At 50.8% G+C, this 21,987-nt stretch overlaps 1 protein-coding gene across 4 annotated transcripts in view; it reads right to left on the minus strand.

Moving 5' to 3' along the window:
- Nucleotides 1-1,690: 1,690 nt before the first annotated feature.
- The window catches only part of KMT5B (lysine methyltransferase 5B), a 68,316-nt gene continuing 48,019 nt past the window's right edge, over nucleotides 1,691-21,987 (minus strand). For 3 of the 4 annotated variants that reach the window (XM_036763517.1, XM_036763516.1, XM_036763518.1), the window contains 7 exons: nucleotides 19,501-19,666; nucleotides 18,545-18,654; nucleotides 18,140-18,306; nucleotides 17,810-17,829; nucleotides 17,572-17,708; nucleotides 13,193-13,389; nucleotides 1,691-5,812 (listed from right to left, as the gene is read on the minus strand). In XM_036763517.1, the coding sequence (XP_036619412.1) occupies nucleotides 4,284-5,812; nucleotides 13,193-13,389; nucleotides 17,572-17,708; nucleotides 17,810-17,829; nucleotides 18,140-18,306; nucleotides 18,545-18,654; nucleotides 19,501-19,666 (2,326 nt within the window). In that variant the 3' untranslated portion in view covers nucleotides 1,691-4,283. Of the gene's footprint in view, nucleotides 5,813-13,184; nucleotides 13,390-17,571; nucleotides 17,709-17,809; nucleotides 17,830-18,139; nucleotides 18,307-18,544; nucleotides 18,655-19,500; nucleotides 19,667-21,987 lie in introns of those variants that run through there. The other variant, XM_036763519.1, reaches the window with a different exon arrangement.

The following is a 21,987-nucleotide window of genomic DNA, read 5'->3' on the forward strand; positions in this document are numbered from 1 at the left end:
TTGGTCAAGAGAAGCCCTTGACATCTCATGGCTCTCAGTCCAAGGCTATCAGAATGGAGGCCCCCTGCAGATGGAGGAAGAAGACTCCTCAGGGTATTTACACCACTCGACCCCAACTCCCACTCCCAGAACTTCGCACACTGGGGCCCTGCCCCCTGCCCCAAACCAGTTTTAATCTGGGTTCACATCCAAGTGGGCACCTGTGCCTCTGGGGATGCCTGGTCAGTATGAATATCCGTTATCCCAATCATGCTAAAGTCAGTCAGCACTGGGGGTAGGGGAGTAGGAAGCTGAGGAAATCTCCTGCCCCCAAGATCCTGACAGAATCAACAGGGCTGCCCTTCACCAAGAAGAGCTTCCTCCGAGCACAGGCTCTTGGGTCGGAGGGGACCAGCAGGGTGGAAGAGAACAGAAGGGGTGTTGCTCTGCTATCAGAAGTTCTGGAGTCTCTTGGGGCCTCAGAGTTGGTGCAAACCCATTAAGAATGAAGCTCTTGCGTCTTAAGAAGGTTAATGACAGACATTGGAAGAAAGTTCCACGATGCAGCAGACGGAACCAGCTTTGAAGTCAGGGCACCTGGGTTCAAACCCTCCACCCCTTACGAGCTATGGCGGCTTGGAGGAGTTCCTTTCCCTCTGTAAAATGAGAGGGTTAGGCTAGAAGCCTCTTCCCAACCCTCAATCCTGAGATACAATTTGCTACCAAAATCTGATCAGCGTTGGACTTTTCAGGAACACGTTCATAGATTATGTAAGAGGGTGGAGGGGGTGGGGGATTGTGTCCTCCCCCTGCCTGCTGCAGGGATAGCAGGAAGAATCAAGAGGGCAGCCAAGGGCCCATGGTTTGATGAAAGGAAGCAGCGTAGACGGGACAGGGGACAGGATGGAGATAGAAGCACTGATGGCCTATGGCCTGAAGGCATGACCAGGGTCATGGCAGCGCTCCAGCCAGCCCCCCCCCCCCACTACAAACAGAAGGCAATGGATGCCGTGTGGGGCGGAGAGGTCACACCAGCCAGGAGCAGCTGGTATTTGACACGAGCTCTTGAGGCCTGGTGGGATGGGAGCTGCAGTCACTGTGGGCCAGCCAGGAGGCCCATTTTGTAGATGCTCAGGGAAATGACTTACCCCTGGTGTAGCACAGCTGGTGTCAAAGGCAGGATTTGGAAGCTAAGGGATGTATGAGACAGAGAAACAGACTGAGGTCTCTTGCTCTTCCCACAGGACAGGGTATAGGTGTCCCCTAGCTACCCCCTTGCTGATTCTTCCCATCATCCCTGGAGCAGGCACCACCAGTGCAGGTGGGGGCAGGACAGACCAAGGTTAAAAGTCTCCTGCCTGGGACCACCTTGGAGATGGCCGCTGACGGGGGTCTACCACTTCCAGCCTGCTTCCTAGTCCAGCCTCACCTTGGCCCACCCCACCCCATTGCCTCCTTTATCCAGAAAGCCCACTCTCAGCCAATACCAGAATCCTGAAGCCAGACTAGAGAGGCCTGGGGAGATCAGCTAGTACCACCCCTCTGCGCCCCCCCTCCCCCGCCATTTCCCAGATGTGGAAATGGCCCCAGAAAAGGGCACACAGACACCAAGTACAGGGCAGAACCGGCATTCAAACCCAGGCCCTCTCCCTCCAAACCTGCAAGTTTCAGTGTCATCTTGTTCTATTATATACACTCTACAGTGGCCAGAACGTTTTCATTTTTGAATTTATTAAAATGATTAACCTCAATACTGCAAGTCCATGTACAAAATTTTTGTAAAAAAATGTTTGTTTTTTTTTTAATGAATTGTAAAGAACTTACCTCAAATGCTGAAAAAGGCCTTTTGGCATTCATTCTTTCAGTACAAGGAATACAGAGTATCTCAAAAGTATTACAACTCAGTCAAACAATTTAAACAGTCATTTGAAAAATGATTTAAAATGGGATCTTTACATAGATTTCTACGATTATCTCCTAAGCTCTCACAATGTCTGAATCTTTACCCATCATTGCATAAGCTCAAGCCAGGAGTTTTGACCTCCTGCACTCGGTCCCAAACTGGCCCCCAGCCCACAACTCTCGATCCTCCCCCCTACTCCTTTCCAGGACCACAGCAGCTCTGAACCTCCTGTCCTAATGAGGGAAGATCAGACTCTCGAGATGGCATCACCAGTGGCTTCCAGGTGCTTGTGCAAACCAACCCCTGAGAGGCAGCAAGCTACGGCAGTGAGTCTTCCATCAGGGTATTGATGGCATGAGACCCATGGGACAGAAATCTCAAAAGAGACTGACACAAAATAAATAAGGAAAAAAATAAACCTCAACTTAAAAAGCAAGAAAAATGAGAAATGTAATTAAAGATCTTTTATTACTTCACAATGAAAGCTAGAACCCATGGAAGGGTGGCCCCAAGTATGCAAAGAACCGGCCCAGGACATTCCTCTACCCTCCCCCACTTGGATCCCCCAGTGCCCCAGGCCCCAACGTGAACTACTGATTTGAGGGACAGGACATGATTTTGAGCTCTGGAGTTGTCCTCTGCGATACTACCTGGCTTCCCGGGGCATAGAGGTGCTGTAAGGACTAGGTAAGGTCCAGAGGGGCTTGAACCCCTCACGGGCAGACCATCGTGCTTGCAGACCAACTATCATCTGGCAGCCTAAGAAATCTACACCCACCACCTGAAGACAAGGCTGGCTGCTCCCTAAGGAACGTGTGAAGGGCTGAACCTCACAGGCAACAGAGAAGACAAGACTAGGGAACTCCCTCCTAGGAGAATTAGGGTAAAATAAAAAACAAACAAACCCAGAACCAGAGGATAGGAAGGCCCTTCTCTCTGGTCACCCCCTGGCATTTCAGTGGAAAGTGGGAGCTGGACAAGGGGGGCAGACACTGAAGGCTCCTCCCCAGCCCATCCCCCTTGGCTCCTACTGCTTCCTGTCTCCAGATGTGGCCAGAAGGGAGCCATGGGCCTCATGACCGCCACCTGGCACAGCAGCCTTTCAAGCTCTGAGTTCAGTGATTTATAAGATAATCCATAGAAATCATACAAGAGGCTGGCATCGACACCAAGTTGTAATCAAAGTTGCTTTGTTCGTTAAATTATAAGGAATTCATCTTCCCTCTCCTCAAAGTGTCTACCGCAGCTCCTACTGGCTGCGAACCAGGAGGGCCCACTGGTGCGGGGCTCCACGGGGCAGCCTATGGCATTGGCATGAATGTAGAGAAACCTTCCTGGTAAGTTCTTTTAATGTCTCATGACAAAAGTTTCTCACAACACACAAATATTTACAACATGTACAGTGTTTTCAGTCCTTTCCATTGAATCTCCAAGACAAACATTTTCATAGGGCACCACAGAACAAAAGCTGTGACTCATGTTTTTATTTCATAAACTATTATAAGTTAAAGTGAATAGATTTCTTTATATTCCTTGTAGCATTTTACAAGTGCAACAGAAAACGATGAAGAGCCAAACGACGAGCTGTGGTTCATGGGGTCAATGTTGCCTGGTGTCACCACATTGTTTCACAGCAAATTTTTGAAAAAATAAGCACCAATCATTCTTGCAAAGAACAATTTTATCTAAAAGTATTGAAAAGTGTTAAATACAAGGTGTTTAATTTACATAACAAGCAATAAATACACCATATCCAGACCTCCGCTCTGCACACTGCTACCCTCGCACACAGAATGTACTACAAAGTTAGCAAACTGTCAACACCTTTGTCATCGTACTTTTTTTTAAAAAAAAGAAATCCGTGTGACTTCCAACCAACGGTTTGCTACAGGACCAAGGCCACCAACAGTCCATCCGGGACAGCATACAGTGTAAAACGGACAAGACTCCAGGGAAAACACCTACCAAGGAAATCAAAGAGCCACAGGTCATTGCTGGTGATAGTAACATGTACTCGGAAACGTTACTATGCTGCTACGGTGATTCTGTAAATGACGATTCAGTCAGGTATCAAAGAGCCGGCGAATGCTCTCGAGGGTTAAAAATCATCGTGTAGCCACGTCATCGTTCCCGCCGTCCTGTCGGAAAAGCGGGTCTCTCTGTACAATGTTCTTCGAGCCTCTATTTCACAACAGGGCATCCCCTCGACCTCAGAATTGCACGTAAGAAGGCTATGTAAAAAGTACAATAAAAAGGTGCGCCCGCCTGTCAGGCGCTTGCTGTACACGCTCTACAACATGAGTTAGGCTGATAAATGAACACAGGACAAGTGCTGCACGCGGACTTCTCCGTGGGGGAATCGCTGAGCCTGGAATTGCGGTTCCTTCTCTCCGGCGGAGGCTCAGGCGTTGAGCCGCAAGGACTGGTCTTCCCGCCTTCGGGAGGAGATGTCGATGTCGATGGAGTCCTTGCCGACGATGAGCCGCAGCCGCTTGGCCGGCGGGAGGGGGATGAAGTCATCTTCGAAGTCGTCGTCCTCGTAGTCCTCCCCATCCTCGTCCTCGTCCTCGGCCCCGTCCGACGAGGATGAGTCCTCGGCGCTCTCATCCTCGTACCGGCCGTAGTCATCCACGTCCGTGCGCGACTCCAGGAGGGAGAGGGTCTCCGGGCAGCACACGCCGTTCTCCCGCAGCTCCTCCGCGTAGGGGCCTCGGCTCTCTTCCTCCCGCTTGAGCTGAATCTTTAACTTGGTAGAACCGCCGCCACCCGATCCTGAGCTGAATCCATTATTAAGCTTGGCTACGTAGAGACTGTTATCTTTGTCATGGTCTTTACTTAACTTGATGCTGATTTTTGAAGAGTTCATCCCGTCGCCGTCTTGGTCGTTGGCTTTACTGCTGCTGTCGTGGCGCCTCCGAAGAGTCAATTTGGGAATCCCAGAGCTGTTTTCTAGGATTAGCTGCGCATCGTACCTTGTGATACGCCGTTTTTTTTTGCTTTTTGCAGTTCTAAAGTTGTCTTTTGTTTTGAAATGATCGGGTATCCCAACGGAACACCCACCCATAGCGGTAGGCGTGCGGTCCTGGCGGCCCGCTGGCCCGTCCGCTCTGTCCCTGGGCTCTCCGTGGTCAGAGGGAGAGCCGATGAGGTCGGACACCGCTTCCTCACTCTCAGGGGCATCCAGGACCGGAACGGGTTCTTCTGCTTTTGCAAACTGTTTCAAAAGTTTTCCTTGCCGTGATTTCTTTTTGGCCGTGCTTATGTCATCCTTTGGAGACCTCCCCTCCCCCCCCTTTGGGGATGTGGTTTCATGAGCCTTTTCCTCGTCATGCACTGCATGAGTGGTGGGTGGCTCCACACTGTCCGTGTCCGTGCCAGGGCCTGTGCCCGTCCAGTTGCTGGGAAAGCTGCCCGACAGGTTTGGTTCAAGGGCTGGCTCAGAGGTCTCCTTCCAATTCGTTCTCGTCCTCACTGACCTCCGAGTGATGTAGGTGCAGGGCGACTCCCCGTCCTGCTCGGGAGCCCCGTTCATGGGCCCCTGCCGGTGTTCTCGGGCTGCATGGCGGGTCAAGCACCCGCTGCCCGTAGTGGCACCCACTGGTCCCTCAGCTGCTTTGTCCTTTTTAATGGGCAAGTTTTTGTAGAGAACCACCTTGGGCTCTTTGAGGACCAGGTTCCCCACTTCGAGCTTCCTCGAGGCGCTCTTCGGCTCCGGCCTCCTGCACTGGTTTCTTAGCTTTATCTTGGAAAGCAAAGGCTTGATGACAGGCCTTTTCAGTTTCTTTGGTACCCTGGGATTGTGGAGAGGAGTGAGTTTCGATGAGGTAGAGTTGGAGGATGCTGGGATCCGTGACACGGACGATGATGGTCGTGTTAACGACCGGTTCTTGCTGCTCTTCTTCACACCAACAGATGATTTCCTGTTAGCAGCTGCAAGAAAAAAAAAACCAACAGAGAATTAGGGAAAGCCCAGAAATGGAAGGATCCGACAGAGACCAAAGGCAATGGAAACCTCTCGGTCGAGCGGTGATGGGCAACGGCTTCTTGATGGCATGAGGGTATGTGACGTAGATTTTCTTTCCACGAATTCCTTTTCAAATATTTCCATTTATGGAACATCTATTACTTTCTGAGGGAAAACTATTTCATGGTTAAACGGCTCCTATCACTTGGAATTTAGACTTCATGGTCAGCCTTTCCTTAATCTCCTCCTAATGCCAGAACAAACGAAACCATTCTATGGTTCTCACCCTGTTTTTCCACATCTCAGAACACCTTTAAAAAGGAGAAATCAAGAGAAAACAGGTGAAATCCACGTTCCCTCCCCAAATCTTGTTTAGTGGAAAGCAAACAGTAATGGCTTTGAATGAATCATCCAAATAATGGCTATTGCCCAAACTCAGACGAACAAAGCCCAGGATATGCAGGGCAGGTGTCGGCTCACATGGGCGTTCAGCTGGTAGGAGCAGCTGAAGTAGGTTTAAGACAGGAGAACTGAAAGCCAGGGGCACAAAGACATGTCTCCTGAGAATGGGGATGGTTCTGGGGAAATGTAGGGACAGGCAGAACTTGGGGAGACAAGGCTTGGGGCTGTCCATGTACAACACATCAGACACACACGCCCTCCCTCCTTCTGGACCCTCTATGCTTGATCCTGCTGCTGTGTTCAGTCACCCCGTCCTCACCCTGATCCTGCACCTCCTCTGAGATTACCCGGACGCCTGGGCTCAGTGGGTCCCCGGATGACAGAGAGGTTCCCTAAGCTACCTTTTCCTATCCGTTGTGTCCAGCTCAATGGCCTCAGAAGACAGCAGGGACCCCCCTGACTGATGGGAGCTCAATGATTGCACTATGAATGTGTCTATGTTCTAGAACTGAGTCTACAACAGACTGTTCTACCCCACATTTCTCTACCACTGCCCTATCCAAACAGAGGGGATGAACCTTGTCACAGTGGGCTCCAGTGTGCTGACCACACCTCTCTTTATGTAATGGTTCATTCTGTTCCTTGGGGGACCCACAATACACTCTTAGCAACAGTGACCTGTGAATCAGATGGGACAACGACCAACCTAAAGGAAACTAACACTCCTGGGAAAAGTAAGAGGTGCTGGCAGGCCTAGGAGAGTGGGTGCCACTGAGAATCCTGACAGCCATATTCAACAGGGACAGATGTTTAAAAAATAAACCCTGGGAAGCATTCAGGATCCTGGAGTGTCTCATCAGGACAGAAGAGCCCTGAGGAGGGGCCACTGTTCAGGCCCTGGTATACGGTCATTACCAGGCAGTCCACTCTCCTTAGTGGCTGGAGATTCAAGACTGTGTGCCACCCCCTTCCCCCCCTGTAAACTATATGAATGAATGAAAGCACTTATTAAATGCATATTGCACTGGGAATACAAAGAGTCCCTGCCTTCAAGGAGCTTCCATTTCAACAGGGGAGTTCATGCATGTGGAAGGTCAGGGAGCGGCAGCAGCCAAGCAGATGGTCAGGCAACTTCTTTGATGAAATCACCCCAGCTCCTAAGTACGGACAGGGCCCAGGCCTTTGGGGGCACAGCTTTCCCTTCTGGGTCCCCAGTTGCTGTGGCTGCAGCCCTTGCAGGAGCGGGTCTGGCTGTGTCTCCCCAGGGTGACCCCAGGACACGGGCCCTGGGCTGGAGGCGTGGCTCTTCTATCAGGGTCATCAGGTCTGAGGTGGGGGCAGGGGTTTGCCGTGCCCAATTCATGGTGATTCTTATCTCCTCTTCCCACTCTAGGCGGGCTGCTTGGCCTCTGTCCACAGGAGTTGTTTCCCGAGACAGCAACTACAATGGCAGGACGTGCAGTGCAATGGGTGCTGCCACTCCTAAGGGGTCCTGTTGGCACTCGGGCAGACAAGCCACAGAGCTCCAGGGCCACAGGCATGACTGTGGGCTCTGAAGGGGGTTGTAACCGCTGCTGTCTGGGCAGCAGGATGGAGAACTGAGGTGGACAAATACATAAAAAGGTCTACAATTCACTGAGGTTACAGGCCACATCAATGGAATTTAGCTTTGTAAAAAACGGAGCCAATAAAGGACAGGTATACGTGTCAAGCGAGCTAAGCAGCACGGCTGGCGCTGTGGTGTTGGCCAGCTTTCTGTGACATGCCTCTTCTCGAGGCTCAGGAGAGCCAGAGTTAAGCCGGCTGCACATCCAAAAACTTATCCAGCTGGCACCAAGGGCTCCTGTCTGAATGTGACCCTGCCTCAGCATCCTAGGGGGTTTGCGCATCCCACTCTGGGCCTCACCAATGTGTCTGGCTACAGCAAAATGGCAGGGCTCCTTGGTTCTCTCCTGGCCTTCTCTCAGGCTGCAAAAAGGGAAGCAACACAAGGTCACGGCTCCCCAGGCAACTTTCAAAGGCATTAACATGGCGAACAAGAGGAAGCTCCTTGATTAAAAAAAAAGCCAATGGAATCCAATGCTGACTTGGGTGAGGAGATCGGCAGCCATGCCAAAAAGGAAATGCCGGTTTCTCGTTTCCCATGGCTCCTTCCTCTGGGGGGCTCGTGTGTTGGTAACCAAAAATGGGCTCCTTAGCACTTAGTTCAATAAGTGCCCTTGAATAGTTTGGCTTTTGTTCCCTTTTGAGTAATTCATTGAGCCTTACTAGGTGCTAAGCCCTGGGCCCAAACCCCTATTAGGTGTAAAACCTTAGTGGGTGTGGATTGGCAACTAAGGTGGGGCCCAAGGTGGGGCTAACTCCAGGGAGGGCCTAGTTTACATGTTTGGGAGAGCAGAGGCTTTTAGACCATGTGGGTTTAAGTCTGCCTCTTTGTGACGATTCTAGGTCACGTGGGTGAGTCGCATGTGTGACTCATCCCTGACGCTGAAAAAGATATAAAAACCAGGGGTTGGCTGTCTGTTCTTTGCAGCTCATTCCTGCAACAGTGGTGGCATGAGTGACTCTGGGCCAGCCCTTGTTCTGAGCTCCCGGGCTGAACCTAGATGTTGGTAACTATGAATCTGTATTGGGTCTGTCTGTTGATGTTTATAATTTGTTTGTAATTTGCTCTGAAGTTTATGGTGCTGGCCTTCTCTCCTGAACTAAGTGACTGATACTTGTATGCTGAATTAAAGTGAGCTTGTCAACCCCTTCACCTTGCTTTCCTTAGTTAAGCAGATCAAAAGAACCTGTGCTGTTAGCAGCTTTTTGGGTGCTGGCTGTGGGTGGATCTTACACTCCCACAGAAGCTGCTAGCCGGATTGTGGAAACAGCTCGATGTCACCATCTACGTTACACGGACACTTCAATCTGTCTCTCTCTCACACAAGTGGTCGATAACAGAAAGAAATAAAACATAAAAGAACACAACTGACATCCAAACCATCTGGTGTCGTTCAGAAAACAGGCAGCTGGGACAATGGAATAAACTAGCTGAGGAGAATCAGAAACAAAGGAAATCACTGACTGGTTCAATACACTGGAAGACATCAATCGCTTAGGAAAGAATACCTTACTTGACAACATTTGCTGGGCAGCCTGGCAGAAACGAGGTGCAGGGCAGCACCTTGTGCCCAATTCACAATGAATTCAAAGTGAATCCTCAGCCTCGCAATAGTAGCTGTTAACACTTATAAAGCACCTACTATGTGCAGGCCCCGAGCTAAGCACATAATTCCATCTGATCCTCACAACCACCCTGGAAGGGAGGGGCTGATATTACCCCCATCTGACATATACTCCGCTACATCACCCAGCTAATGCAGACCGTATCAAATTAGGAGAGAAGCGAATCGCAGGCCCTTCCGCAGCTCTGGGGAGGAGAGGACTCCTTAACCAAGCGAGGCAGAGAGCCCGTTACGAGAAAGAAGACTGGGAGCCCCAAGGAGGAGATGTCCGATGAATGGGAGAGGAGGCCGGTGGAGATGCCAATCACGGGGCCCATGAGGCTGGCGGGAAGGTGAGCACCCTGGCACACTGCAGGCAAGGCTGGGAGTGCACCCACTTTGGAAAGCCATCCGCAATTAGGAGAATCGAGTAACTCCAGCATCTCTACCCTCTGACCCAAAGGTTCTATTGTAAGGCTTATGCCCCACAGAGGCCACTGAGAGAAGAAAGTCCCTGCTACCCGCAAATGCTGAGAGTGGCCCTTTTTGTGGCCCAAAGAATCAAGTGTGGAATAGCAGGTGATGTCACAGACTGATTCATACAGAGAAGCACAAAGTGAGGGACAGGAGCTGACGGGAGCCCAGGCTAACGTCAATGGAGGGGACCCCCCTCCCCCCGCCCAAACGATCAGAAGGGAACGTGGCCACACTGCAGAGAACGAGCGTGGTCCCGCCCGCTCCTCCCCAGAGCCAGCAGTTCCAAACTCACAGCACACCGTGGATATTTTCCTGATTTTTTCAACATGAGTCAAGTTTTACTGATTATTTTTTTCCTTTAAAAAAGTATTATTCGATATATGGGATGAAATTTTGGGAAGGGAGGTAAAGTGTGCTGGGAATAATTCTGGTGATGTAAAAAACCAGAAGATATTGATAAAATTTATTTTAAAAATGAAAGGAACATAAATGAACTCTGAGGGTGGTCTAAGGTACAGATGTTTAAGGAATGATACGGGAAACCCAGCACTCCTCTATGCTAATGTGCCCTGCCTGCTTGATGGTCTTAAATAATTATTTTGGGAAAAAAAGATGGAACTAAACAGTTAGCCTCCTGATGACTTGGATTCACTTTTCTATCACCGAAACACACAAACATTTCTTAGAATGCCACGTGTTCAAATTATGTTTCTGTCCTCCACACTGCTGCCAGGGTAATATTCTTCAAGGGCAGGTGTGCCCCTGTCCCTGCCCTACTCAAGACATTGCCAAGTCTCCCCAGGCCTGTAAGATCAAATCTCAATTCTTCCCTTTGGTCCTGAAGGCCTGTCTCAGCCCACCCTTCTCAGCCTTAGGACCCAGCGCTCCTTGCACACACATTAGGAAGGTGGGTTCGGCTGGCGCTCTGCCCATTCCCATGCCTCGCTGCAGTGCTTGGCCATGCCTAGAATGCACTCTCTCCTAACCTTGCTCAGAAGCCCTGGTTTCCTTCTAGGCCGAAACAAGTAGGACCTTCTAGATAGATGAAGCCTTTCTTTAGGTCTGCCCCCCTCCCTGGTGCTGGGGCTTTATCCTCCAAAGCCCTTGTCTCTGTTTTCTCTGATGACCTCTCTTCCCAGGCAGGAGCTGGGTGACCCCGGGGCCTGGCACTCAATGGCTTGTTGGTGACTGATTCCAATTCCACACCCAAAGCTTTGCCACTCCAATAAAATGCTGCAGTCTGTATGTTACATCCCAAATGCAGAAACCTGCTCATTTGCAAGCAGGCCTACTGATCCAAACAGCTGTGGAGCAGGGCCTTCCTCAAATTTGGAAAACCACTTAGGGGCACTGAAAAACTCTGGAGGGCTGGCTGGCTGGGGCTGGAAGGAACCAGGCTGCCAGGTGCATGTGGCACAGCTCTCCAAGTCTGTGCACATTCATTAGGGGCAGGCGTGGTCTGGGCTGTCCCAGGGCTGTCTCCGTAGAGAACCACCAAGATCCCTTTTAAAGCCAGCTGACTGTGGACAGGCAGGGACTCATGTCAGTTCACATACATATGTCAATGGTGAGTGTCTGGTCCTTCATGTCAAGAGTCCAGATGCAGGAATCCAACACGTTTCCAGCTGTAAGGACCCCTGGGCTTAGGAGAAGAACCAATGAGTCTTGGAAATGGAAAATGAACGTTTGGGATGATGCCAATAATCCCCTGGTCTCAGAGATCCTATTACCAGGCATATGCTCCAAGGAAGCCACAGACAAAAAGGCACCATAGATACCAAAGGTGGCTGAGAACTAGAAACAAAGGCCTGCCCTGGGGAAGGAGCAGAGGAAACCCAAGCTGAAACAGGCCAGGAAGCAGCATCAGGAGAGTGATCTAGATAAGGACTAGGGATAGGCAGGCAGTGCAGCGATCCGAGGACCCCCCAGCTCTCTGCACACGCCTGCGGAGACAGCCTGTCGGATTTCTTGGAGGTCTTGGTCAGTCTTGCTGGTTGTCTGCCTGTGTCATCTGAGTGTGCCCCACAGCTGCCCCCGGGGCTGGCATGCCCCCATCCCACTCCTGCCCTCCTGCTGCAGGTGGGGATGCCAGGGAGGGGTATGCACAATCAGTTCATCCTCGTGCTCAGTGGTCTGAAGGGGATGACAAAGGGGCCGTGGTACATTTACGTTTAAATTCATGCAGGGACTTGTCAAAACTGCCCTGAGAGAGAGCCTCTCCAACAGGATTCTTGGGTCACTGCTCCCCTTCTGATGTGGCTCCTGACCAAGTCTTTTCTTCTCGAGGTTCGGCTTTTTTGGGGGTATTGTATTTTGTCTTAAAGACTGTTGTACGTTTCTTTAAATTCCTCATACTCACCAAATCTGGCTGCATCGTAGGAGCCCATTAAGAGGATGGATCGCTCCTTAGCTGCCATCATTGGCCAGAAGCGTCTTTTGGCAGCTAAATGCAGCCACTGCTGCGCCAACAACATCTTCTTTTGTCCTCCTCTGGTATTGCTCTTAAGGGATATTCCTGAGTCGTTGGTTTGAAGGGCTGTGACTCACTTTCAATCCTGCCTTCAGACAGTGTCATCAGACAAGTGCCACCAGTAACAGCCTAAAGACAGCTCCCATCACTGGACCAGAACAGGGCCCTGGCTGCGCTCCTCTCAGACCCGTGTGCTTAGATGTGTCCCCTCACCCCGCACAGGATCTCCCACGGCAAACTTCATGCTATTTAGCACCATGGTGTGGATTCACCCTGCCCCCCTCCCCCAAATCTAGCATCCAAGTATCATCTGCTCAAGGAAAAGGTAGAAAATGAACATTAAAATCTGAAATAATTGATTGGATTAGAAAGCAGAGGAGAAAACCCAAAGGGGCAGCTTCAACTTCTCCTGAACACTGCCCAAGGGAGAAGGCCTTGGGGCTCAAACTTGTCAGTGGTTTAATCCCTTCCCTTCCAAGGCCAGCCTCCTAAGGATTGGGTCCTCCTGTCTCCCACATCAACTCAAAGCCCTTTGAGATGGACAATGTTCTCAAGCCATTTCTTCCATAGGCTTTAGCTACTGACAAGAGCCACCACATTTCCCCTGGGAAACAAACTACAGTGTGGTTTTTCTAAAAGTCCAATGTGATGAGGTGTGTCCAAGTAGCTGCACTGCAGGGGCCGAGCTGGCTGGAGCCCTCCAGCCTGCGAGGCAGGGAGAGACAATTCCCCAGTGAAGGAGGCCTGGCGCAAGGACACACAGCACACAGAGCCCACGCTTTACTCACTTGCATCGTTTTTTTCCTGAGCGGTGTCTGCGTCCGTGTTGGAGCTGACGGACTGGCTGTCTGAATTCTTGCTGCTGTCCCCGAGCTTTTTCAGTCTGTTTAAGCGCTTGTCGGTCTCTCTCAGCCCGTATTTGCTATTGATGACAGGAGCAGGCGTGGGCAATCCCACTCTCGACTTAAAAGCACCAGTCCCCCGTCTGGAAGAGAGAAGAGAATGCTGGCAGCAGCGCCCACACCCTCCTAGGGGGTGGTGGCGGAGGGGGCAGGCCACAGGCACATCTGACCAGGTCCCTCCCCTCTGGCCCCAAGAAGCCCCCAACTCCAAGGCTCCACAGAATTTGAACACAATGGATAAGGGTGGCTATTAGAAACAAGAGAACCCATGATTTCAAAAAAATCAATTTGATGATTTCAATTCACCTGCCGTTTCCCAAGTGCCCACAGGGAGCTGGTCCTGTTTCTGGGGCCCAAACCTCAGGGAGCCTCCAACCTCCCGAGAGGACACAACCTCCTCCCCCATTTTGAAAGTGAGGACAGTGAGGCCCAGAGATGCTTAGGTCCACACAAAGGAGGAAATAAAAGATACATAAGGGGACCACAAAGTTTCAAAAGGATCAAGGGCTAACAGAGAGGAGAGTGCCAGGTAAGGCCACAGACAGGAGGCGGCAGCTGGGGGAGGGGGGGGCTCTGAAGAGGAGAGGGCACGCCAGGTATGGGGGACAGCCTAGACAAAGGCCAAAGAGGTGGGAAACGGAAAAACAAACTATGGCTGGAAACAGGTGGGAGCCAGCTGGAGAGGCCGGCCCTGAGATTGGCCTGGTTTGGTGGAGGGCAGTTCTCACAAGACAAATAGGAGAGAAAAGACTAGAAAGGCTCCTCGTGAGTGAGGAGGCATAGAGGGCACTAGTGACTTGCCTAAGATCAAACAGAACTGTCAGAGGCAGGATGACCTAGGTTCAAATTCCACCTCCAAGGTCAGCGCCCTCTTCTCTACATGCCCCGAGCTTCGGGTTCTTGGGGTCTGTGGGATTTGTGCCTTTTCCTCACAAAAGGCTCTAGATGGCTGGCCATCGGTTGGTGTTCCTGGGTTGTTGGGCCTAAATGCCCAACAGGCATGCTCCTGGACACCAGTTCCCAGGGATGCCTGGGGCACATACCCTCCTGGAGAGGGGCCCGTGGCCCTCACTCTTCCCCCACCCCATCCCCATGATTTACTAGAAATAGAGGCAAGCTGAGGCTTGTGAACTTGTTTTTCATCATTTTGACTGCTGTACTCAGTGTTACCCCATATATTTTATTGTGTTTAAACTGTGATTCTGAGAAGGGTCCAGAGTCTCTAAGAGTGACTGCCCAGGGAGTTCGGAGCACAGAGCTGGACAGGAAGCCCCATCTAGACTGGGAGCTTTGTGTCACATGGCTACGTGTCCAGGACGTGGAAAGGGCTCACCAAGAGGGACTTCTGACTCTGTGGACATCTCCACCTCCCCATGGAAGGCAGGGGTTATTTGGATCTCTCTGCTGAGGCCAGTGATTCTCTTCCCCTTGATGAAGGTGACCCAGAGATGACTTTCAACAATATGAGTTAGGTTGATAAGCATGTGTTAAGTGCCTACTGTGTGCCAGGTGCTGCGTTAAGTTTTGGGGATACAAAGAGAGTCCAAAGACAGCCCCTGCCCTGGGGGAGCGCCCAGTCTGATGGGGAGACATCCTGCAAACAGCTACAGACAAGCACATCCCAGATAGGATCATGTGTGGGGTCTCAAAGGAAAGGCACCAACATTAAGGTGCAAGAGATTTTAGCTAGGAACTGACAGAAGCCAGTAAAGCCAGGAAGCAGAGGTGAGGAGGGGGACTTCTAACCAGTAGGGAAAACAGCCTGGGAGAATGGCCAGAGCCAAGAGAGGGAGCATGTTGTGTGAGAAGAGTCCGGAGGCTGGGTCACTGTCACAGAGGATGTGAGAAGTAGGACTACAAAGGGAGTAAGGGCCCTGAAGGCCAAGCAGCCTTGATCCTGAGGGCCTCAGGGAGCCACTGCGGTTCACTGAACAGGGGAGGACACAATCAGACCCGTGTTCTAGGAGAATCCCTTGGTAACTGAATGGAGGATGGGCTGGAGGGGAGAAAGACTTGGGGCAGGCAGAGCCCCAGCAGCAGCCTAGGTGGGAGGGGGTGAGGGTCTACACCGAGAGGGAGAGAGGGAGGGGGGGGGAGAGAAAGAGAGAGAGAGAGATAGAGTGTGTGTGTCTGTGTGTGTGCGCACGCGCGCATGTACGTGTGAGCACAGAGAGAAGGGGGTATATTTGGGAGAAGGTGCAACCAACTTTGAACACTACTTACTGCATGACAAGCTTGGGCCCCCCAGATCTAGAGGCCATCCGCTCCAAGAGAGCCCCGGCCCCCATTGGTCACTTAACTCCCTGCTCTCTTGACTTCTTTTAGGCCTCTTCCCTACCCCATCCCCCACACTCTCCTGGCCAAAATGAGAAGCATGGTTGGATCAACTCTGCTGACAGGTCCTAGAGGACGACAGGTCAGCTGAGCCTCTTTGGCCCCCCAGCCCTAAGGGCTCTCTAAGGCCAGCACAGTCCTCTGTTCAGTTTCACCCACTGGAATGGAAGCTCCTGGAGGGCAGGGCTAGCTTTGCTCTTGTATTTGTCACCTCTGGCTTAGCACAGTGCTTGGCACACAGTAAAGCTAAGTAAATGCTTTTTCTTTCATTCATTCACTCAGCTCAGGAAAGGAGAGTAAGGAAGGCCTGAGGGACACTACCATTTCAGCTAGTCTGTCTACCCTAACAAATCCCATTCGACACGGGTGAACACTGAGTGAATATACCAGAAGAAATCTTCACAGACTTCCATCAACTTCCTCCTGAGTTCTGTGCATACTTCAGTTATCCAGCTAAGTCTGGACATCTAATTGGAAGTATTTGGGGAGGCCAGTGGGAATTAGGGACTATATGAACATGATGCATTTTTATGCCTAGAATTTATGGGAATTAGAAATAATTTAACTGTGGCCCAGTGTCTTAGGAGACCTGCTTTCTAGACTATATGCTGCTTGACAACTGGCATTTCGTCACTCGTGTGCTGACATATACTTCTAAAATAGTGGAGGGAGCATCCAAAGGGCTCATTCTCAAATATTCCCAAACCATCTTGCTGAGCAAACCTTCCCTAAGAGCGGGTCTTCATCTCTTACTTTTCCCTCACTCAAAGTCTGCTGCATCAGTGAATAACCAATGGTAATCCCATCTCCAGCATGAGAAAGAAAATGGACGGCAGGCATTCAAGCTTGTAAAGCGTCATCTCCTGTCACCCTCACCGCCCCCTGGGAGCAGAGGCTGTTATCAACCCCGCTCCACAGATGACGAAAACGAGGGAGTCACAGGTAAGGGACTTGACCAGGGTGAGGCCAGATTTGGAGGCGTAGAGGTGCCCTGGTCTTGACCACTCAGCTAAACAGTGAGTGGTAGAAGGAGCACACGATGCCACTTATGGGATCTCCAACTCTCTCTCTACGGCCTTCAACCCCACCTGGGTTAGAGGGAAGCAGAAGAAACACCACGAGCAGTCACTTCTGGGACAGAGATGCTTGGGTCGTTTCCAGTTCCTTAAAACCCTGAGGTGAGAAGACACACACGCTCTCACCCTTTGCTCAGAGGGCCTTGGCAGGACTCATCCCATGGCTGAGTGGAAACCTCCAAGAAGCAAACTGAGGCTGGACCATGAGAAAAAAACCTGCTAACAAAGACAGCTTCCTAAAGACGCAATAAGTGGGTCTTTGGGGGTAGAGCCTGGACACCCGTCAGGGACAAGGGGATTCTTGTCTGGGGGCTGGCCTCTGAGGCCTCAACATACTCTGATCAATGAGGCAGCGACAGTAGAAAGGAGAGAAAAACAGTGGAAAGAGGGAGAAAGACAGAGATAAAGAGAGAGACACAGGTAGACAGAGAGGTGAAAAAGAGAGACATACACAAGGAGACAGAGAGGAGAGAGAGACAGAGAGAGAGAGACATACACACAGGGAGACGGAGAGAGACACAGACCAAGGGAGAGACACAGGGAGACTGAGAGAGGAAAAAGAGACACATATAGGCAGACAGAGAGGGGAGAGGGACAGAGAGAAGACACAGAGAGAGAAACCGGGAGGCAGAGCAGAAAGAAAAAGATTCATGGAGACAGACGAGAGAGAGAGAGACTGGGAGGCAGGAGGGGAGACACAGGGAGAGACAGGAGAACCTGGCTTCACTCATTCCTCCAGGAATGACTCTAAGGCATTGGGAATTACCATAACCCTCAATGCCTCCAGCACTAACCCTCTATGCCTCCAAGTCATTCCTAGAGTAACACAATGTGTTCTGAAGACTGAGAATATACCTTTCACAAGTGTAACACTCGCAATATTCATTATTTTCTCCAAAAAACCCGTCTCCATAATAACAAGATATTTCTTCTCCAGGCTCAATATCTCTCAGGGCTTTCACACATGCGGTGTCCCGACCAGTTGAAACAAACTGTAACATAACAAGGGATGCGTTAAATAAAGGGTCTAATTTGAAGAGGGCCCAGAATTCAGACATACTGATTTTTTTTTTTTAAAACAAGTAATACCCACCTTACAGTTGGGTCTGCAATCTGAAAAATGTCCAAAAGATAAAGTCAATTAAGTGCTGATAAGATCTGAAACACGAATAATTCCAGAACCTGAAATAAGCTTTCAAAGCCGTGCTGAAGCTTGCGCTAAGAGGGAGGCAGCAACGGCCATGTTCAAACAGGGGAACAGGAGAGGATGGTAGTCGGGGGCTAAGGGGAGCCCCCCGGGAGCTGGGCTTCTGCCCCTCCCAAGGGCCAGGCTAACGTCTGGGGCTGGGCTGAGAAGGTGCGTCTAACTTCAGGCCACATTCCCAGACAGCAGAGGGCTGACCGCCGCCCCCATCCATCTTACCATGGTTTATAAAGGCAGCAGGGCCGAGCCAGAGCTGAGCACAGTTTTTCCTGGTGGAGTACATGACACTGAAGTCATTTTCTCCATGTCTAAGGAGCATGTTCTCCTCGATTTCAGAGAGTTCAGCGATACAACCCACCAGCAACTCTATCTTGTCATTTCGTTTCCTGTTGAGAACACACGCAGAGAACGGTGATCAGGGCTTTGCTTTTGATAAATTAATCCAGCCAGCTCAGGAGAAGCTGGGAATGGCCAAGGTACCTCTCTGGGGCAAAGAGGCGCCAGGCAGTCCAGTACTGTCCTCCTGCCCATGTACCATGGCAGCTCCCAAGAATGCTGGGCTGGGGGAGCCCCCCCACACCCTGGGCCTCATCCCTCCCGGGGACACCCGAGTCTCATGGTTACCACTCTTTTGTAGCAACAATTTTGGCTCCATTCTGTTCTGATGAATATCGATTGCAAGGCAGGATTTCAAATCCACTGTCAGTTGCAAACATTCGCAAATAAATAAATACCTAAAATGGGGAGGAAAAAGTTTTGGTTTGAATTTGTACTTAACCACCTCATCATCAGCTTTCTTGGTACAAATAAAACCCATCACCAGAAAATGTGTCCAGTGGAGGAGGTCACTAGGCTGTGACCTGGATGGCTATTCTGGGGCCACAGGCTCTCTGGGGAGATCCAGGGGCTTCATCAGAGCCCTTGTAAATACTCACACACACTCCCAAGTTTCTTCTTGGACATCCCTTCAATCACCTTCCTCCCCATATTTCATTATCTCCATGATTCCTCACAAGAGGGAAATCGATAACTAAAGCCGTAGCGCATATTCATTACCATTCTATCATTGACCAGTGAACTTTAAACACATCTAAGCGCTAACAGGCAGTTCCTTACTAAGATATGTCCAAAAATCCATGGATTTCTTCCTTATGGACATTCCTTCTAGCCAGAGAGACCACAGACCCTCCATCCCCTCCACAGTGGGGTGAGATGAAGGGCCAGCAGGCAGCCCAGCTTCTGAGGAGCCTGTGCATGTCCTAGCGGGGGGCCCTGCACCTGAGTCCTGGCTTTGCCACTTAGCACCTGTGTGACTTTGAACACACACCCCTTTACCCCAATGGGAACACAGGCCCACAATACCTCCTGGCCCTGAATCTATGCCCTTATGGCCCTTTCCTAGCCCGGGAGAGTGATGGAACTCTCCCTCCCATGGCTGGCTGACGCCCCTATCCCACAGTGAGGCAGTAAGGGGAAGAAACGCTGCCCTAAGCCCAAGAGTGAGGGGGCCTTGTGGCTCCCCCATCAGCACCAAGTTCTACTGGAAAGAAGGGAAGGTCGCTGTCACTGAAGATACCTACATGTTCTTTGAACAATCGCTCTTGTGTTTTATTCTTGTTAAGAAAATAGTGCCGAGCCCATTCGCCCGAGGTCAGGCATTTGAAGGCCTTCTCCAAGTGCTCATCTTTTTTGAAGCGTTCGATCACCTCCTTCAGCTCTTCTTGTCTTCCTTTAATAGGACGAAATCTGAAAGAAAACACAAAGGAGTCAAGCTTGTGCTCTGCCTGGGTCACTGGGGTCATTCCCCAATGGCTCAAGTCACAGGTCCCACAATGAAGCTGGTAGATGCATCGCCTCAATGACCAGTCACCAAGCAGGGACCAATGAGGGCAGAAACTGGGCTCTTGTACCTTCAAATGACTTCCCCATGATGAGGGGCTTGGCTATCTTACTATTTATTCATTTGGATTCCTTGTCACTGCATCTTTTTTTTCCTCTAAATTTATTTATTTCATTAAATATTACAATTACATGTAAAATATTTCAAAAATTCACCTTTAAAAATTTGTGAGCTCCAAATTCTCTCCTTCCTGTCCCTCCCCAACCCCTTGAGAAGGCGAGCAATACGACAGAGATTATATGTAACCTTACATTCCCAAGACAACACCAAAGCGTCAGGGGGAAAAAATCCTCAGCTGCCAGGAGCTGTCTCGCTTTATTAAAATGGTGCTGCCCACCACAGGGTGAACCATGCCCTAGGAAGCCTGGCTGACCTGGAAAGTCACACAGCTGGGATGTAGCCACCAGAGAAATAGAGCTCCTGTGACGAAAAATCACCACCATCGGTGGCGGAGAGGCCTATGGGCATGAGGCCCACCATAGTCCTTCAGGTCTAGGAAAGGGCCAGGGAAGAGGAGGAGGGAGCCCGCCCTCTGGTGGCCAAACAGGACAGCCTGCAAAGAGTCTGGACATGCTTAGGGCCAGAGTTCTTCTTCCAGGGATCGGGCTCCCATGGATGGCCGCTGGAGCAGGGTCTCTGTAAGAACCCGGTCCGGGCTGGTGCCAGCTTCAGGCAGGAGCCTCCCGTCCTGCTAAGGGCAGGGATGCTCCACCACAGGGGAATGACCAAAGTTGGGGGAGGTCTTTGGTCCTGGCGACCCAGGAAGCTGAGCATGGAGCCTCCCCCATGTCTGCAGCCCAAGTACTAAGAATATCTGGGTGGGGAGGGGGTGTCCTAGACTCAGAGCTTCTAAGACACCATTGCTGTGATACTTGAAACACAGCAATCTTGACATAAATAAAACCAAAGGAAAAAAAGGAAATTACAGCTGAATGGAAGGCTGGCTCAAAAGTTCTCAGCAAAGCAAAGAATTAGGAGGTGGTTTCGCTTCCAAAATCAACAAGAACTCTAATTTCATGGCAAAAGCTGGTCACTTCCCAGGGCAGGCAACACTCATGGAATGCATTTGCCTCCCTCACCCCGAAGAAAAAGGAAACAAATGAGCAGGAAAACAACTGTAGCTCCGGTAGCTCCCATGTCAGCTTTGATGAGGAAAATGAGAAGACAAAGTCTACAAACGACATGATGAGAGCCTCTAAAGAGAAACCAAAGGACTTTTCATATCCAGTGTCTTCAATGCAAAGATGGCGCAGCAGAAGGAGGCCCAAAGAGGTCTGGAAACACATGACCCTGAAGAAACAGGAGGTTGAACTATCAGATAAACGATTCTTCTCTCCTGGTCGATCAACATTCAACTGGATAGCCTAAAAACGACGACTCCCTTAATGAGCTTGGAAGTAGGTCCTCTCCACCCCAGGCCCACCATCCAGCCATTCTCCATCTTTGGTTGCTCATGGACGATGCCAGGGCCTGACTAAACACTAACTTCTGGGGCACTAGTAAAAGGGGCCAGGCACCATGCTGGCTACTGAGGATACACAGACAAAAGAGGAAATCGTCTTTGCCCTCAAAAAGCTTCTATTCTCTCAGGGAAGACAACACCTGCACACACAAATAAACCCGGGATTCCTGGAAGCACAGCCTGTGCAACAAAGTATGGAGATGGGAGATGACCAGCAGTAAGAAAATCAGTCCGGCAGCACCGTAGAGTGCCAAGGGAAATCATATGTAATCAGGCTAGAGAGACGAGGGACAGCAAGGCTGGGAAGGGCTTCAGGTGACAACCACGAGGTTCTATGTTTGAGCCCAGAAGGTGACACATGGAAGGGAATTGGACTGGAGTGGGCAGAGACCTGAGAGGGAGGCCAGTGAGGAGGCCACCGCAGCAGAGGAGGCGCCAGGGCGCCTAAATGGCAGAAGCAGAAAGGCGGCACAACAAGGTGTGGGAGCTGAAGGGGGCAAACAAGACGTGACAGAAATCCAGGACAGAGTGGGCGGGGGGGAGACATGTTGGACATGGCTGCCCAGCAGCTGCCTGGGGAGGTGGGGCTGCAAACAGAGGTCTGAGAATGTGACCCACGGGAAGAGAGAAGAGGGCTCAGCCTGGGGGAGGCTGCCAAGGGGGCAGAAAGTCAGAGAGGATCCAGAGGCAGAAGGCAGGCAGGCA

The sequence above is a fragment of the Trichosurus vulpecula genome, chromosome 6 (assembly GCF_011100635.1).
Source record: "Trichosurus vulpecula isolate mTriVul1 chromosome 6, mTriVul1.pri, whole genome shotgun sequence".
NCBI lineage: Eukaryota > Metazoa > Chordata > Mammalia > Diprotodontia > Phalangeridae > Trichosurus > Trichosurus vulpecula.